At 42.0% G+C, this 19115-nt stretch overlaps 1 protein-coding gene across 3 annotated transcripts in view; it reads right to left on the bottom strand.

The window, feature by feature from the left end:
* Positions 1 to 955: 955 nt before the first annotated feature.
* The window catches only part of Agk (acylglycerol kinase), an 82637-nt gene continuing 64477 nt past the window's right edge, over positions 956 to 19115 (bottom strand). For all 3 annotated transcript variants that reach the window (XM_090333423.1, XM_090333422.1, XM_090333421.1), the window contains exons 11-16: positions 16705 to 16762; positions 10327 to 10474; positions 9846 to 9943; positions 4413 to 4483; positions 2225 to 2309; positions 956 to 1140 (exon numbers count right to left, since the gene is read on the bottom strand). In XM_090333423.1, the coding sequence (XP_090189549.1) occupies positions 1003 to 1140; positions 2225 to 2309; positions 4413 to 4483; positions 9846 to 9943; positions 10327 to 10474; positions 16705 to 16762 (598 nt within the window). In that variant the 3' untranslated portion in view covers positions 956 to 1002. The remainder of the gene's footprint in view (positions 1141 to 2224; positions 2310 to 4412; positions 4484 to 9845; positions 9944 to 10326; positions 10475 to 16704; positions 16763 to 19115) is intronic.

Here is a 19115-nt window from a genome sequence, read left to right as displayed (position 1 = left end):
GTGCCATGTAACTTCAAGAGAACTCAAAGAACTGCATGAGACTGTTGTGACTTTTTAGTGTTTTTACGTGTTTCCTTATGTGCTCACGAGTGTAAAAGGCTAAACAAGGACTGTAACTCGTTGGATCTTCTTGTCACACTACAAACATTTATGTATTGGGTAAATGAGCTAACAAGGATAAAGAAAATTCTAATCATTTTTTACTTATCAAAGAATTCTTTCCTCGACTGTAATGCCCAACAATTACAAAAACACTTGTTCTCCACTAATTAGCATGTAGGCCCTTGCAACGTGTATTTTACGTCGATTTAATTGATATTTTTTGTGTGAATGAGGAGCCATCAACACAAAACGGCACACGTGAAAATGAACGCCGAGGCTTGCTGGAGGAGAATTCCGAGGATCCGCTCCTTACTTTTCTCAGTGACTGTGGCCTCACCCCGCTGTGGCATTTTAAATCACACCGGACAGGCTCGGCGGGGACTGAACGCTCTTTTATTTGTAAGACTAACGCCAGACACCGGGAAGTGCACGTGACAGCCGCCTGACTTCCCCGGAGGAGCTGCGGGGCCTGCGGCTGCGCACGGACCGGGCAGCCTGCGGAGGCGGCGGGCAGGGCAGCTCGCGGGCGGGCTGGCTGCAGGGGGGGCGGCCTGGCTGGCTGTGCACCGCAGGCACCGCCCGAGGGTCCGCCGAAGGGGTGGGGAGCGCCTGGGGAGGGCGCGGGAGTGGAGGACGCCCGGCTCCCGCCGATTCAGCCCCCGGCTTGGGCGCTTCTGCGAGGGTGAGCGTGTGCATGCGCCGGCGGACGCGCCCCTCCGCCCTCCACGAGCGAGCGCACGCGCAGGCGGGGCGGAGGCGCCCCGGCCGCCTCAGGCACGCCTGCGCGGAGGGAGTGCGGCCGAGCGCGGGGAGGCGGCTCTGCGCTCTGCGCGGGCGGGGCGGAGCGGGGGGCGGGGCGGGGCGGGGCGGGGCCTGGCCCGGAGAGCGGCCTGCCTGGGCTCAGCGGGCCGCGCTCTGCAGCATTTCTTCCCGCTTCCTGGGGTCGCAGAAGAAGCGCAGTTTCCGGGGCAGCAGCTTCACCTCCACCGGCATGGCTTCGTACTCCTCGCTGTCGATGCTGAAGGAGCCCCCCGTTCCCTGGGGAAAGCAGGGGCTCAGCGCGGCCCACGCTCCCCCCTCCCCCAGAGGCCACGGCTCGCCTCGAGCGGCTCAGCCCCACGACGGGCTCTGCAAACACACAGGCCAGCCCCCCCTCCAGGAGGAAGCCCCCCCCCCCCAGTCTCCTGGGCCGGGAGTTTGGCCTGGCATGCACAAAGACCCGGGTTCGATTCCTGGGTACCACATGCACAGAAAAAGCTGGAAGTGGTGCTGAGGCTCACGTGGTAGAGCTCTAGCCTTGAGAAAGTCCAAGGACAGTGCTCAGGCCCTGAGCTCAAGCCCAGGACTGGAAAAAAAAAAATCTGTTTCCTCCTTAAGTAATTTGGGACTTAAACAACAAGGTTAAACTTTTCAAATACAGGGCTAGGAAAGTAACTCAAGCTGCTGAGTATCCACGATGCCCTGGGTTCATCCCCAACACTGGGAAAAATAATATATTCATTCAAAAGCAGGGGCTAGCCAGTCTATGGTGGCTCACATTTGTAATCCCAGCTGCTCAGAGGCAGAGGTAGAGAGGATCAGGTGCAGAAAGTTAGTGAGACCCCATCTCAACCAATTTTGCATAAAACTATGGTCCAGTTACAGGGGGGCCTCTTCAGTTGCCTAACCATCTTAAATGCTGTAGCACTGCAGCATGGCTCTTCGGGAGCCTGCAGTAACTTTTCACGGAGTTAGCACTAATTAAGTATTCTTACAATTCCAGGATCGCCAGCTTCTTCAAAGCATGGATGCATTTCACAGTGCAAATCCAGTGCTGGCTGAAAACTGATTCCAGATCCTTTATGGGATGCAAAAATGAAGCCTACTATTTGCAGGCTAGAGGATTCTCTCTGTTTTACCACAGAAAACTTCTGCTAGGAGACAGAGACTATCTCTCACAGATCCTGCCTAATAAACTCCCACGGCTTCAGACCACGACCCTCGAGTTCAGCTCCTTCCCACTCCCTTAATTTAATCCAAGTCCACAGCAACAAGCTTGGCACATGGGGAAGGGGGGGAGGTTGGAGAAAAAGCAGAGGAGTCCACAGCACTGGGCCCACCCCCACGCTCCCCTCCCCCTCACCTCTGGAAGCAGCAGAGTGCAGCGGCTGGCCTGGAGGCACTCAGTGCCATCCGCTCGAAGCTTGGGGTCTCTCACCTTTTTACTTCTGTTAGTGGGGGTGAGTGGGGGGAAATCAAGCTTAGAAACCAGTAATGGCAACGGCATTCAGCAACAAAAGCTCAAGCTGTCCCACTCCTCAGAGGAGGGTGAGGAAGTTGCCAACTCAACAACGCCTCTGTGGTGTTCTGTGAATAAATGTCCCACAATGATTCTTGCTCAGTTCTGTGGCACATTCCAGACTGAGCAGGTTATCCTGCTCCAGAGAACTGGGCAGGAACGTAAGATGGATGTTTCAATGAACTGTCCTTTTGTTTCATATTCTTAACACGTAAATCTAATTATTAGGCTATTAGTCTCAAATTTAAAAATCAAAATGAAATTATAATTATATGGAAGAAATACTAACCTGTCAATGGTCTTTCCTGTTAGGAGAAATGATTTTTATTCTAATTTAAGACATATCACTTTTATGAATCAGTCTTATAACATTCTTGGATGATTCCATATCCTTAGAGCCTACTAGCATATTATATCTTTACTAGATAGCCTTGGAGTAAAACACCACACACACACACACACACACACACACACACACACGATTTCAATTTTGCTTTTGGTAGGGACACATATATAGGCACATAAATATATATATATATATATATATTTATTTATTTATGGGGCAGGGAGTTTGGCCTAGTGGTAGAGTGCTCGCCTAGCATGCACGAAGACTCAGATTCAATTCCTCGGTACCACATACTTAGAAAAAAGCTACAAGTGGTGTTGTGGCTCAAGTGATGGAGTGCTAGCCTTGAGAAAGCCCAAGGACAGTGCCCAGGCCCTGAGTTCAAGGCCTAGGACTGGCAAGAAAAGAAAAGAAAAATCATGAAAAGTAAGTTCACTCTTTTCTGTATGGGAAACAATATGGAACTGTCATCAGAGTTCTGGAAGCACTCAGATGCCCAGTGCATGTATGCATGCACATGTGCACGCGCGCGCACACACACACACGCTATATGGTTTTAATTTCCCTTCCAATTGAGAGCCAAAAAGAAACTGTTGCCACAGCAGCTGGTAAGAATGGGGAACAGGATGACTCTGTCTAGATTAAGCAATGGGAAGGGCTCTCTTTCTGCATTAGGATGTTAGTTGAATCAAGCGTGCCCTCATGACCAGACTCTCACTGTGTTTGGTTTCTGGACACTGGAGCAGAGCAGCCACAAGCTTTTCCTTTCTTCCTCTACTGATGATATAGCAAGTATATCAAAGGCTGCAGAAGGAGCTATTTGGTATCTGAAGAATTTGTACCATCAACTAATAAAAGCCATTCTGCTGTCAGCACTGGAGAAGATAATGACGCAGTCATGGAGATGCAGCTATGGAGACGCAGCCATGGAGACACAGCTGCTGCAGCAGAAATGTCCCATTCCTAAATGGGCACAAGAGGGAGCACCAAGACAAAGCACAGACAGAGGGAGCCAAGCAGATTATCAGTTGGCATGGGAACATGCCAGCAACTTAGATGCTTTGAAGACTGCTGGAGGCTTTTTGGCATTCTTAGCCAATAAAATCCTGGCAAGGGAGGACTTAACAGATGAGGGAGGAGTTAGATAGGTATGTTATATTGGAAAAGGACAAAACCTGGGAAATGTCCAGCGTACTTAGCACCTTTTCAAGTTTTCTATTAATGCCCTGGGTCTAGGAAGACAAGGTGAACTGCTGGGAACATCAAGGGGGCCACTCCAAGTGTCACACAATTTAAACATTTTCCTTTGAGATTGACTGACAGTAGAGATGATTACAGTGTTTCACTTAACAGATGGGGGAGGGAAAGGATTCAGAGAAGCTTGCATGACCTTAGTTTCAAGGTCAATGAATAGCAGAACTAAGACTAGGTTTAGTTTTCTAACTGACACCAGTGTCCTGACCTTGTGCCTTGTGTGTGGAATTCCTTAATTTCCATGGAAAGTCAAGGACTGGTCTAACGTTTTTTTCCCAAAGTAGCAGACAGGCATTATGCACATTATGCTGGAATTCCCACACAATACAAGAACTTCATCTCTACAGTCAACAGACTGTATGGTGCCTCCAGGAAGTCTGAGACTGCATGCTACTTTATGAAGCCAGGTCCTAAAAATGCCAGTCCACTTACCCAATGGTGATAAAGTCTCCTTTGCTGACATTGTCAGGTTCAATACAGATGTTCATAAAGTCTTCTTTACTCTAAAAAGGTTAAAAACACTCATTTGAATTTCATGTAGTTTTACATGTAACAGACTTTTAAAATACCTTAGAACATAAAAAGCTAGTTTTAATTGTGCTGGGAATGACGGTGCACATCTGCAATCCTAGATCAATGTGAAAAGAAAGTCCAGAGCATTGTGGCTCAAGGTCAACCCAGGCAAAATGTTAATGAGACCCCATCTCAACTAGCAAGTTAGATAGGGTGACTCTAGCCTATAGGTAATCTCGGCTATGTGAGAGGCATGGGATGGGAGATCAGTCTGGGCAAGAAACCAAAACAGAGAAGGGCTGGATGTGCAGCTCTCTTGGACTGATTGATCTGCCTGAATTCTTAAAGACCAGTGATCTTCCATGGGCCTCTGGGTGTCCACTGTCTATGACTTTGTCCGGCATTTATGATTCAAAGGTAAAATTCTAGCTACTCAGGAGGCTGAGATCTGAGGATCGTGGTTCAAAGTCAGCCCAGGCACTAAAGAACCACAATTCTTATCTCCAATTAATCACTGGAAAATGAGAAGTGGTGCTATGACTTGGGTCGGGTGATGGCCTTGAGCTGGAGAGCTCAGGGACAGTGTCCAGGCCCAGGGGTAGGGAAGTAGCCTTGAGATAAAGAGCTCAGGGACAGCACCCAAGCCCAGAGTTCAAGCCCCATGACTCACAGAAAAAAAGAAAAAAGAAAAGAAAAAAAGAAAGGATCTTGGCCAAAAGTCTTATAACATTTCTCAAAAATCCAGTTATAGCCAGCCGCCATGTTTCAAAACCAGCCTGGGCTGGCTGTAAGACTCTTATGTCAAATTAATCACTAGAAAACAAGAACTGGGGCTGTAGTTCCAGAGGTAGGGTGGTAGACTTGAGCTGAAGAGCTCAGGGACAGCGCCCAGGCCCATGGCTGACAAAAAAATAATAATCAATGGTAGATTTGATGGGAAAAGTTTATCAACTTAAAAGATCCTGGAGGCTTAGTGGTAGAGTGCTTGCCTAGCATGCATGAAGCCCTGGGTTCAATTCCTCAGTACCACATAAACTGAAAAAGCTGGAAGTGGTGTGGTGGCTCAAATAGTACAGTGCTAGCCCCAGGACTGGGGGAAAAAAGATGCTGGAAACATACTCAATGAAATTAAATGTCGAAGATATTAAAGATTAAAATAAAAACGGAGACAGGTGCCTGCCAGTGGCTTACACGTGGAATTTTAGCTACTCAGGAAATTGAGATATGCCAACCAAAGTTTGAAACCAACCCACACAAGAAAGTCTGTGGGCCAGAATTAGAGCTCTAGCTCAAGTGGTACAGCTCTCACCTTGAGCAAAAAAAGGTCAGGGACAGCACCCAACCCCTGAGTTCAAGCCCTAGTAATGGCGTGCGCGCACGTGCACACACACACACACACACACACACACACACACACACACACACACACACAATCTACATTTTTAATCAATTGGATTAGATGAAGACTTCCTTAATCTTATCCAATATCTTCTTCTTTTCAATCACACAGAATTTAAGAATGGAGTGTGCAGCTTTCCTCAAGGCTTGAGGTAATAGTACTTTGTCCAGTCCTACTGAGACCATGGCAGTGTGGTGAAGACAAAAGACTAAGGGAGATACTTGAAAGGAGAAAACAAAACTAGTACTGTTTGCAGCTGAACTAACAAAATCCACAGGAAATAAAAAATCCATATAATTAATAAGAAATTATTTATGTTGCTGCTTCAGAATCAAGATTTTAAAAATCATTTACATGTCCTTCTCACGAGCCAGTTCGACAATGAAATCTTAACAGACAGTATAGTAGCATCAAAAATGAAAGTAACTAAGACTAAATCCAGCAAAAGACAAGATGTATAGAGAAAACTATAACTTCATTGAGATACTAAAGAGGTAGAAAACAATGGAGCAACCTATCACACTGACAGGCTGCAAGAGTCAATGTTGTAGAAAAGTCATTTCTCCTCAAACAGATCCGTGGCTACCATGAAGCCCAGACCAATACAACTGAACTTAGTAAACTTTCCAAAATACTTATAGAAATCAAAAGAGCCATGAATTGCCAAGAAATGCTTTAAAAAGAAAAGAGAAACATATTATAAAATTATAATTAGAAAAACCAGATTATAAGTATAGAAAAATAAGGAATAGACATCTTGGCAAGATGGTGAAGACAAGACTAAGTATTTGAAAAGAAAAAAAAACTGCACTGTTCGTAGTTGAAATAACAAAATCTACAGGAAATCCAAAAGCATCCATATAATTAATATAAAAAGAAGATCTGGGGAAAATGGACGTGTACATTTCAACCAATAAACTTGGACAACTAGCTATTTGGAAGAAAAAAAAATGGAGGCTTCCATCATTAACAAAACTTAAGTAAAGTTGTTTCCTTTTAACCAGAAATGGAGCCATTTGACACAAATAATTTTATTTATTATTTGTTTTTAGTGCCAGTTTCAGGGTTTAAACTTACAAATTATTTTAACTCAATTTTTTTTAACAACACTGCATGTGTATCTTGCCTTATCAGTAACTAGACAGATAATTATCTACTGGAAATAGATGTACTAAAATTCATTTAATCCTTAGTTACATATTATTATTAGAAATACAGTATATAATAGTAGAGATGTGGCTCAATGGTAAAGTTTCAGCCTTAAATGAGAAAGCCAAGTGAGAGCATAGAGCCCTGAGTTCAAGCCTCAGGACAGGCACAAAAACAGAAAAAAGAAACATGGGAAAGTCATGTACTCAAAACATTCTAACATTCTCATACTCTACTCTCATATTCCTAATGCTTCTATCTTACTCTGAATATATGGCTTTTAATGGAAAGTAAGCATTTTAAGCTATTACATGGCAGGTACATTGTCTTTGAATGTTTCATTGCATTTGCTTTTATTTCTGCAAAAGGTGTGGAAAAAATTTTTAAAAAATGGATGTGTACCATTAGTGATAAAGGAGCACAAAGATAAAAGCACTCAGTATTCTGAATGTGGCTAATCTAGAGCTGAATCACAGGCTCACTGAACCCAATCCATTCATTGGTATTCAATCATCAGAGATGAGAACAATGCTAAAAGAAAATGAACAAAATACCAAAGTATAAATTACCAAAGGCTGAGTAGAAAGGAAATGTGTGATAGAAATTTTATCTTTCTTCATAAAATTCCTCTGGAACAGATCCCACTTTTTTAACCTTCATACTCATACTTTCATAATGTTTTCAGAATTCCATTGGGTCAAAGAGAAAGTACTATCTATATTACATATTTATGTGCTCATTTCTGTAGGATATATTCCTATGCTTTACAGAACAATGGGTAAGCATGTATTTTAGATACCGTATAGACTTGCCAGGCTGCTACTGAACAGGGGGGTTAGCTACACTGTCATGAGAATACCTAGACTGCTTATCACCACCTGCACCAACGCTGACCGAGCTAGAGTTTTGTATCTGATGAGAACTTTATTTGATGGTGAGAATTTTTTTTCTGTTCTCTTACCTATGAAATGCAGATAAAGGTTCTGATAGAATAGTTATGAGGGTTGTGTAGGTGACTACATATAAAATTCCTAGGACCTAGTAAATAGTCAACAAATAGAAACTATTTTCTTTTTTAAATATTGATTTCTTTTGCAAATTCCCTATTTTTAACCCTTTGTTCATTCTTTCATATGTGTTCTATACTCATTTCTTCTTGACTTAACTAGTAATTTGTGAAAAGTTATTCACTGACAGTCTAGTACATCCTAATATACATATATATGTACATATATATCATAATTCAAAGCTTGTTTATGGTATCTTTGTAATAAACAGATGACTGCATCAACAGGAACTCTGCTGCAAGCATGTTTGGAGGCCTTGTCGTCTCCAGGTGGATACTGAAGTCGCTCAAGATTTTACTCTAATACTTCTACAGTCTTACAATTCTAAGCAGTTCTTTAATTCAACCATAATTATTATGGCAAGTGTTTTGCAACAAATATGTATTACTTTCATAATTAGAAAACAAATCAATGCTCCAAATATTAGTATTGGAATCAAACCACATTCTGACTCTGTGTGTCAATTTCCAACTGGCCAGGGCAACAACAGAGACTTTGATTTGCATAAAAGCTGAACGTCGTAATTAGCTCACAGTTAAGAATGGCTTCTATTAACATTCTTATTTACATAAATTACTAAGATTTTCTTTATGGCAGGGTCAACAAATTTTTTTCTGAAAATGGCCAAATCATAAGTGTTTCAGTCTCTGGAGCCGTGACAACTGCTCAGCCTTCTCGCTGCATGCAGCTCAAGGACAACATGGACTCTATGTCTGTGTCCCAGCTTCACTTAATTTCACAGATGATTTATGTCTTTAATCTTACCTTGTTTAAATCTTTCTTAGTTAACAAAGGCACCTTCCAAGTAATTCTGCATCTTTTAGTAAATGAGTCTTAATTCTAGAAGGTCAATTCTTCACTTACAAACTATACAAAAACAATTAGTAGGCGAGTTTGTCAATCCCTGCTTTCTTTCACCATTTACTTTAGCATGCTGTCTAGAGGTCCTCTGTCCAACAGGATTTTGGGCACTGAGGGAAATGTTTTCCATCTGTACATTCCACTATAGTGGTTATTAGCCATGCATCGTTATTGAGCACCTAAAATTAGGCTAGGATTACTAAGGAAATGAGTTAATTTTATCTTAATTCTAATTAATTTAGATGTAAATAATCTTCTGAGGCTGACTACCACATTAGACCGTGCTTACATAGACTGAACCCAAATAAAATCATTTGTATAGCTGTATGTGTGTGTGTGTGTGTGTTTCTGCGTGTGTGTGTGTGTGTGTGTGTGTGTGTGTGTGTGTATGTGTTTCTGCAAACCTGAATCTGTATATTTAACATAGTCACAATAATAATTTTTTGCTCCAGGGGCTGGGAGTTTGGCCTAGTGGTAGAGTGCTTGCCTAGCATGCACAAAGGCCTGAGTTCGATTCCTCGGTACCACATACATGGATAAAAAAACTGGAAGTGATGCTATGGCTCAAGTGGTAGACCTCTAAGCCTTGAGAAAGCCCAAGGACAGTGCTTAGGCGCTGAGTTCAAGGCCTAGGACTGGCAAAAAAAACAGCCTCTGGCCTAAGCCTTCTGAAGGCCAGCTAAGCAATGACAGGATTATGTATGTGCTCAAGTCCTGTTAGCTCTCATACTAGACTAACCTAGTTGCATCTTCTACTGCTATTCTTCCTTGTAAATTCACCATATCCCTTTTTCTAATCCTTTGTTCTCTATGCTCATAGCTGCGTCACCACTGTCCTCAGATACCACATGCTTTTCTCCAGATGCAGACACTTACCATCAGGTCTGGCTGGCTGTTCCGGGTTGTGATGGACAGCTCGATGGTGGACAGCTTTACGTCATTCCAGACCTCGGGGCTCACCTCGTGGGAAAGGGCTTTGAGAATTCACCAGACACAGGTCAGCTTCTTCCACTGACACTACCCCTTCCCACCACCTGCATTACTGGTTCAGTTTGTTTTTCTGAGCATTTCTGCCAGCTCTCCACCTTAGCTTCATTTCATTCTTCACAGAGGTAAAATGTCAGGCTCATAATAGAATCTATGCCAAAAACATTCCTACCCAAAACAGCCACGATAACATAAATGTCAATGACAGAGAGAGGATGCAGGACACTGGGCCCTGCCCTGGCAGTATTAGAAGGCTGAATTAACACCTGCTCCTGTCCGAGTTACTTATGAAAGGCTGATTCTGGAAGTCTGCTCAGGCCACTTCTAAACTGAGCATGGCTTCCCCATCTGTAGTGACCACATTGCTCACCATCCTGTGGTTGTGCCCAGTAGGAGGCGAGCCTGCGGAGGATTCTCCTGTACAGAGAGGGCCGCGGAGGGATTCCTTCTGGTTCACTGGGCGGTCTCTCTTTAGGTCCTGTGTAGGAGATGGAGGCTTGGTGAGTCTGAGGCCACTCCTGTTAATGAGAAAAAACAATCATCACACATATACAGCTCCTAACCCTGGGAGCTTCACTTTGCCAGGGTTTAAATTCTAGCTAGTCCCGAGAAAAAGGCAATAACTTCTTTTTTTCATATATTTTTTATTGTAATAGAAGGGTTACATTATATTCGCCAGACAGAAGGTGCATTAATTCACATACATTGATACCCTTTCTCATGTCTTGGTTCCCATTTCCCTCCACCCCACTCCCACCCCTCATCTTGTTTTCCCCCCTTCCCTACCCTATTTCAAATATCCAAATACAAATATATCCAATATATCAGATAACAGTGAGATACTGTAACAATATGAGATAACCAAGGGACAGCAAAAGAGATGAGAGATGACCTAGTACATTAAGGACAACAATCACTCATTATATGGCTTTTGTTTCTATATCCTAGAGGTCCTTTCATTTAGTGTCATACTATATGGCCTTATGTATCTAGGTTTTGCTCTATTGCAAATCTCTGCTATGAGAGCCCAAAGTTTCTACTGATTCTAATTTCTTTAACAGAATTCCCTCTAATTTGGAGCAGCGAATCCTCGAGTCCTTTCCCTCTTATCTTCTCTTGAAGATCATGAACTCTGTGCCTGCTGCCTCCATTGCACTCCCTAATACACAGCAGGGAAGTAACTAATGGACTGACAATCATTGCTTATGCTTGTCAGGAAAAAAAAGGAAGGAAAGAAGAAAGGAAGGGAGGGAGGGAGGGAGGGAGGAAAATCAGTCCATGAGTACTTATGCTCAGTGACATGAAATTGAAACTGATGAAATTCAGTTTCCTCAAATATCCACCTCACTTCTGGAATCATACTCTACCCAGAAGCCAGAATGGTCCAGCCCGGCCTTGCAATGCAAATCCAGCCCAAGGCTTCTTGCTTCAGCATCAAAGCCCATTGTTCTTTACTTTCCAGCTCCTAAATCTAGTGATATCTTGGATCCATCCACAGAAAAAATTAAAACCACACTCCAAATTTCTAGCCTAATTCATCAGAGCTCCTATTTCCATGACATCTGACTTTCATTATAAGCACAACTATTTCATCTTGGGCATGGAAACCCCTAAAGTGATGGCTAATCTTCATGGTCAACTTGGCCGAACTAATACCTAGGAGATTAGCATGTTTGTGAGGTGTTTCCAGAGATGATTTGACCATTTGGAACATTCTTAATAGGATGGCATTATTTGGTGGAAAAAGAAACGGGCACAGTCTAGTGGAGGAAGTCATTAAAGGTATATCCTTAGGAACAAATCTGTACTGGTCCCTGTCTGTTTCTTTTTTATCTTCTTCCTGGATGCCATGTAGTGAACTGTTCCATTTTGCCAAGCCCTCTGATACTTCTATATACATTTTTTTCCCTTTAAGTCGCTTCTCTCTAGTATTTAGTCACATGGCACAAAATCTAATATATCTGATATCCTGCCCTCTAATCACATTGCATCATCTTCTGGTTGATTCTTTGTGCCTTGTTTATCTGTTATAATGGATGTTTTCTGTTCTCCAGAAACAATTCTGGTTGAGGGCTGGTTGCTCACACATGTAATCTTCACTATACAAGAGGCTGATTCTGAGGATCACAGGACCTAGCAAGAAAGTCCAAGGTTCTTTTTTTTTTTTTTTTTTTTTTGCCAGTCCTAGGCTTGAGCTCAGGGCCTGAGCACTGTCCTTGGACTTTCTCAAGGCTAGAGCTCTACCACTTGAGCCTCAGCACCACTTCCGGCTTTTTTCTACGTATGTGGTACCAAGGAATCGAACCCGGGTCTTCATGCATGCTAGGCAAGCACTTTAACCACTAGGCCAAACTCCCGGCCCGAAAGTCCAAGATTCTTATCTCCAACTAGTACCAAAAAAAGCTGAAAGTAGAGCTATGGCTCAAGTGGTAAGAGTGCTAGCCTTGAGCACCAAAGCTCAAGTGGCTTAGGCCCTGAGTTCAACTCTCAGCACTGGCATCAAAATAACTAACTAAACTAACTAACTAACTAAAAACCATGTTGGCTCTTCTAACTCTACTGCTGCTCCTTCCCAATCTAGGAGGACAATGTTTGGGCCTCGTCTGCCCTAGCAGCCTGTCTGGCAGCACTGTGATGCGTTTTGTTTTTTCACCCAAAACTCTCACTAAGAGGGACTCTGCCCAGAAGCTGCCCACTTTGTGTGGATAAATTCAATACGGTGTGACTCTGACCACATATCTTGGCTATGTCTTTCGGTTTTGCTGACATGTAGAAAGCTGCCACTTTCAGCTTCAGTTGCTTATTTCCAACATATTTTTCAAAACTTGGTTCTAATTCAGAAGAGAAAGTTGGGGGTGTTATTTCTTGGCTGCATAAAGGTAAGTCAGATAGAGTTTTCAATCATATTGAGAAATCCTGCCCCTAACCACGCCATTTTACCTCAGTACCAAATTAATCATTGATCACTTAAAACTGATTTCATTTTCCATTACTTCTGGCCATTTCCATAACAGGTACCAGAAAGAGCTCACCTCTAGCTCAGTCTTGTCTGCACTCTCATACAGAATCCGGCCCTGTGAGAAGGAAAAGGCCTACTGCTGCTGAGGATTGATACCCCCCACCCCCCCACGCCACATCATGCTACAAGTCCTCGATGTCTCTGGAAGAATCCTCATTCCCTTCACTTTCATCATCAGGTCTTCCACACACTCACCACATCACTGCCACCAACTTCATTTTCAGAAGACTGCTTCCATGAGTGAATGAAGTACCTAAGAGCATCCTGCCTCTCCACCTCCCTTCTGCCTGCTCCTGGAACTGTGCCAACCCAGACATGGTTTCTCTTTCTCATTATCTCTTCCTGCTTCAGGTAATAAAGACATGAATATATCTCCAATTAAAAAAAAATCTAATACTCCACATTGACTTCCATAGCTTTTTGCTATTCCTATCTCCTCTTCAAAGTCTTGAAGAAGCTTTTTTGATTTTTCCAGTCCTCAGGGCCTAAGCACTGTCCTTGAGCTTTCTCAAGGCTAGTGCTCTACCACTTGCGCCACAACACCACTTCTGGCCTTTTCTATGTATGTGGTACCAAGGAATCGAACCCAGGGTTTTAAGCACTCTACCATAGGCCAAACTCCCAGCCCAAAAAGAAGCTTTCCTAAGTCTTCTTGAAGCCTACTATCACTGTCTCCTCCATTCTTGCCTCCCCCACCCCCAGCCCAGGTCTCATGCTTTGTGACCACTCTAACCATTAAGTCATACTTTTAAGCCATTGTCTCAATTTCTTTGCTTATCTGTTTCTTAACTGTCTTCAATATGGCCCCCTCCATTCTCCACCTCTATTAAGCAAAAAAACTGATATTACTGAATGTAGTTGACATTTGCTTTTATTTAGAAGCTTTGCTAAATAAAGCTTCTTCAAGTTCACAATTTTTTTTTTCACAATTTTTTTCAGGGCTTTGTGTTTTTTAATCACTCAATGCTGGCACTTTACCCCTTGAGCCATGCCTCCATTTCAGCTTTTTTTTGCTAGTTAATTTAGTTACCTGGCTTTGAACTTTGACCTTCATGTCTCAGACTCCTGAGTAGCTAGGATTACAGGTGTGAGTAACTCTTTCCCATCTTCACTGTTCAGTCCTCACTTCACTAATCTATCTGTTCCAATTTCTTGTCTACACTGCTGCTAAACAATTTCCTCAAAATGCAGATCAGTTAATGTTACATCTCTGCTTAAGACTCACAAACCCTCAGTGCTGTAAGGGTAAGGGCTGAAGCCTGCCCTAACTTGTCCCATCTTGACTTTCTGGCTTCCTACAATGTCAAATGCAATTGAAAACTACAGTCCACTACCATGACTTCACGCAGCTTATCTCTGCACCAGAATTTTTATATAGTCTCATGTATATTTCCAAACTTAATGTGACACCTTCCCTACAAAGACTATCTGACCCTCAGATTCAGGTGGATATCACCCCCAAACTGCCTCGACCTTCCACAGCTGTTTCCTACCATTTGCCCAATTGCTAATCTATTTGACTTCTCTCCAGCTCTTCAACACTTCTTGAGGCCAGAAAACCTGCTTATTTGGCTTTGAATCTCAGGCACATGCCAATAATTGCTTGTTGAATAAATGAGGAAGTTTATAGTTGCTGGTACATCACCATTAAAACATGTAGGGATTGTTTCTTCTTAAGTGGACTTATACCACTCCACCAATGAGATTATTCCTTTGAATAGAGAAATACTGTACAAATCCAGTTTCCCTAGATAAACTACCTTTACCTTCCCCAACTGGACTTGGAAAAGCATGCAGATTTACTTCTATTATTTTTAGTGGTTTTGGACTTTTACATGTAATTTTTTATTCCAACTGAAAATTTTCTGGATATATATATATATCCAGAAAAATATAATATATATGTATATACATGTATGTATGTATGTATATATATGTGTGTATATATATATATATATATATATATATACACACACATTTTTTTTTACCCTTTTGCCAGTCCTGAGCTTAAACTGAGGGCCTAGGCTCTGTCCCTGAGCCTCTTTGTACTCAAGGCTAGTGCTACCATTTAAGCCACAGTGCTTCTGGCTTTTTCTAAGTAATTTATTGGAGGTAAGAGTCTCATGGCCTTTCCTGCCAGGGCTGGCTTCAAACCATGATCCTCTAATCTCAGCTTTCTGGGTACCTAGGATTACAAGTACAAACCACTGGTGCCCAGTTTACCAATAATTGTTTTTATATATTAATACTAGAAAGAAATTTCTCACTACTAGTTTTCAGATTAGCCAGCCAAACAGGACTACTCTATTTTAATTTTCATAAAAGCTGTACATGGCATATAATTAAGGATGACTTTTTTGTTATTATTATTTTTTTTGGTCAGTCGTGGGGCTTGAACTCAGGGCCTGAGTCCTTGGACTTTTTTCAAGGCTAGTGCTCTACCACTTGAGTCACAGCACCACTTCCATCTTTTTTCTATGTATGTGGTACCAAGGAATCGAACCCGGTTCTGTGCATTTTAGGCAAGCACTCTACTACTAGGCCAAACTTCCGGCCCTCTGTTAATATTTTTATATTTTTTTTTGTGTGTGTGTTAGTACTGGGACCTGAACTCACATTCATATTTGGCTTTTTCTACTCATGGCTGGTACTCTTTCAGTAGTCACACATCTAGCTCCACCTTTTTACTGGTTAATTAGAGATAAGAATCTCAAGAATTTATCTTCCTGGGCTGGCTTCAACTTTGATCCTCAGATCTTAGTCTCATAAGTGGTTAGGATCATAAGTGTAAGCTACCAGTATCTGGCTTGCATTTTTCTAAATATTCTTCATTAATAATCAATCATATTCAAAATTAATTCTTAAGACTTTTATTCCAATGTGTGTGTGTGTGTGGGGGGGGGTGTTTGTCAGTCCTGGGGCTTGAACTCTGGGCCTGAACGCTGTCCCTGAACTCTTTAGCTCAAGGCTACTGCTCTACCCCTTGAGCCACACTGCCACTTCTGGTTTTCTGGTAGTTAATTAGAGATAAGAATCTCATAGACTTTAGTGCCTGGGCTGGCTTTGAACCTCAATCCTCAGATCTCAGCCTCCTGAATAGCTAGGATTACAGGCATGAGCCACTGCGCCCGGCTTATTCCAATTTTTTAAAATGTTTTACTTTGTTTTTGTTGTAGCACTGAGAATTGAACTCAGGCTTTACCCCTGTTATGGTCCCTACCAGTTACTTTTTTAATGTACACGATGTAACAGCACTGTCCCCAAGAATCTCCTCTGATATGGAAATAGTCTTTATCGGTGTTGCCCGTTGTGAGAGCTACTACTTATCGTTGGGTAATATAACTTAAGCCTACTGATCTTATAGACAAGCCTGTTTAATTAGGTATCTTATAATTCTTCAGTTCATTGCTATGTACTAATGTAGACATACATGCAAGTAATGTTATTCTACTCAAAATCTGTCTGGCAAGAGAGCGTGAATCAACAGCAACGGGAAAGGAAACATCAAGGCTAAATTCAATATGGATTTGGTCATGGAAGGAATGAGTATGTAAATGAACAATGATTGCTTATGAAAACAAGAAGCTTTCTGTAACGGCCTATAATGAAATGCTCCCATTTTAGTGTTGGATCACATGACATGCACCTGTAGCAAGAAATTTCGAAAGAAGTCTCAAATACACACATTGCAAAGAACCCACAAAATAATACAGTTTAAAGTGCACTTACCTGAAGAGTACTGAAAAAGTGGGCTGCCTTGATTTTTAGAGGCCCAAGATACCAGTACCTGAGAAGGACCACAATAAAAATCAGATTAAAATCTAAAAGGAGCTATCATGATAGATAATACATTAAAATGATGACTTGCTGCTCCAGATGGCTTGAATGTTATGGCTCAACCAAAAACAAGTACTATACTAAATTTTTAACCTGCAGTTTGATACCATGCCCCATAGTATGTGGTGAGATAGTAGAGAGATCCTTGCCACTTGGAAATAAAACCAGAGTCTACTTGAATTCCTAAATCACAAGTGTCACTATAATGATGATTTTCAAACATGAAATACAGGTGAGTGTGCAGTCAAAGAGCCAAAAGTGAGAGAAATTTGTAAAGTTTGGAATTTAAAAATGAATTTAAAAGTTCTGTTATCAGCCACCCCTTCTTAACTGATATTTATTCTGGTCAATATGTATTTGTATCTGTTTACTCCTACTAGATCCATGGAGGAAAGATAAAATATACAGAAGAAATATACCGCATAAATTTTCCAACTTTGAGAGCTTATGATTTAAGAAGTTAAGTGCTCTCAAAAGTAGCCGAAAGAAAAATCACTATATGTATTATTGTGTAATCTGAACACAATTTCTTGGTAAGGGGAGTCAAGAACAGACACAAGGTCATGAAAGATCTACAATAATCGGCGCAGCCAACTATATAAATGAATAGTACAAGAATAAAGTGAGGGTATATGGGTGGCACAGGGTGGGTTTATATATGAAATAGGAAAGGAAACCACACAAGGCAGAAGTAGGGATACGGAAAACAGACTAACAGTCAAACAACCACCTTTTAAGGCTTTAGGGAAAACCTTAAAAAATGCATAATTACACAGCTAGGGTCAGTGACAGTAATTGGAACTGTACTTTGAGAATAGGGATTTTTCAGGTATCATCTATATAACTTAATGGGCAATGTGGAACATTCTCAATTATTAGTCAGGATAATATTGTGATGCTACTGATGAGGGCCTTGGTCATCTGGTTTTTGCTGTTGTTGTTTTCTAAGCTTACTTTATAGTTTGCTTCTTTTCCCAGAGAGCAGAGTAGAAAAACATCCTGACTCAGGCGATTTATTTCTAAATTGTCAGCAGTTCCCTTCACCTCTACCAGCAGTAAATCTTGACATGGCACTCGCAGTCTTCCCATGGCCAGCTAGGGAATGATTTCTTATGTCTTCTGGTCCTTGTTTCACACAGAAAGTAAGTCAGTGGCCAGTATTCAATAACCACTACCACACTGGGCTATTAACTGTTGGAAAGCCAGTCAAAATACAGAGCAGGAATGGGAGGGAGATGCCTTTAGACAGCTGTGCTTAGTTGTTGATTAACACATTTTGGAAAGCAATTTGTTCCCACTAGACTCAGAGAAAGCAAAGCAATTGCTCTTGGTGAGCTGTGGGGGAATATGAGATTACAGAGCAAACCCAATGCAATTTGTGAAATCAACATAATCACTGCATGCTGGCAAAAAAAAATGATGTGAAATATTTAAGACTGCAATGTGTAATATAATACAGAAGTATCTTTTTTCTGACATTTCATAGCCAGGAATTTCATTAGCAGGAATAATAAAATGAAATGTATGAGACATTTCTATGAAGGAAGTATGACAGACCAGCCAACAGAGGGGTTTCTTGATGAGATTCTGTATGTGTAATCAATCATAACTCAGCTCAACGATACTACAGGCTGAGCCCTAGGTTTCAGGACAGGGAAAATGTGTAGCCATCAGGAATGAAGTGAACCTCACACGGTTTCTCCTTCAGTCCTACCTCAGGAAGCATGGCCTGCACTCCCTCACCACATGGAAGGGAACATGACACACTAGCTTTGTAAGCCAAGAGTCTCGCTTCATATAAAATGAAGGCTAGTGCCATGGAAGCCAGCAGTGGCCACTAATCATCAGGGCAGCCCTTCCATCTCACGGCACAGCCAAGTTTCTACCCTGCTTCTGTCTCTGAGAGAGGTGAGCCTGTGGTCTCAGTCTGTGACACTTTAAAAACAAACAAACAAAAAACACCCCTTAGCCAAGTTTTCCAACCAACTAGGACTTAAGGCTGAGACCGGGCAGTAGCTCCCACTTGGCACCTTACTAAGTCTGGAGCCAGACGACAGGCAGTTCAATTTCTCTTCAGTTCAGCTTGAGCCTAAACTATACTCAAATGTTAGATCTAAAAACAGAGATATATTCTTCTCCCTGGCTGCCACCATGCTAGTGCTGAGGAAATGGGAACTTTCTTTAGCCTTTCTGCATATAGGATGCAAAATGACTTGACTATTGCTACCTCGTAATTCATAGCCAGCTGGAACTCCGGTTGAAAATCTCAAAGTCATGGGCAGAAGAGTTTTATTATTGCCGTT

Source organism: Megascapheus bottae, chromosome 5 (genome assembly GCF_031878675.1).
Source record: "Megascapheus bottae isolate mThoBot1 chromosome 5, mThoBot2.hap1, whole genome shotgun sequence".
NCBI lineage: Eukaryota > Metazoa > Chordata > Mammalia > Rodentia > Geomyidae > Megascapheus > Megascapheus bottae.
The sequence above is the reverse complement of the archived record's forward strand: the minus strand, read 5'-3'. Positions and strand labels throughout refer to the sequence as shown.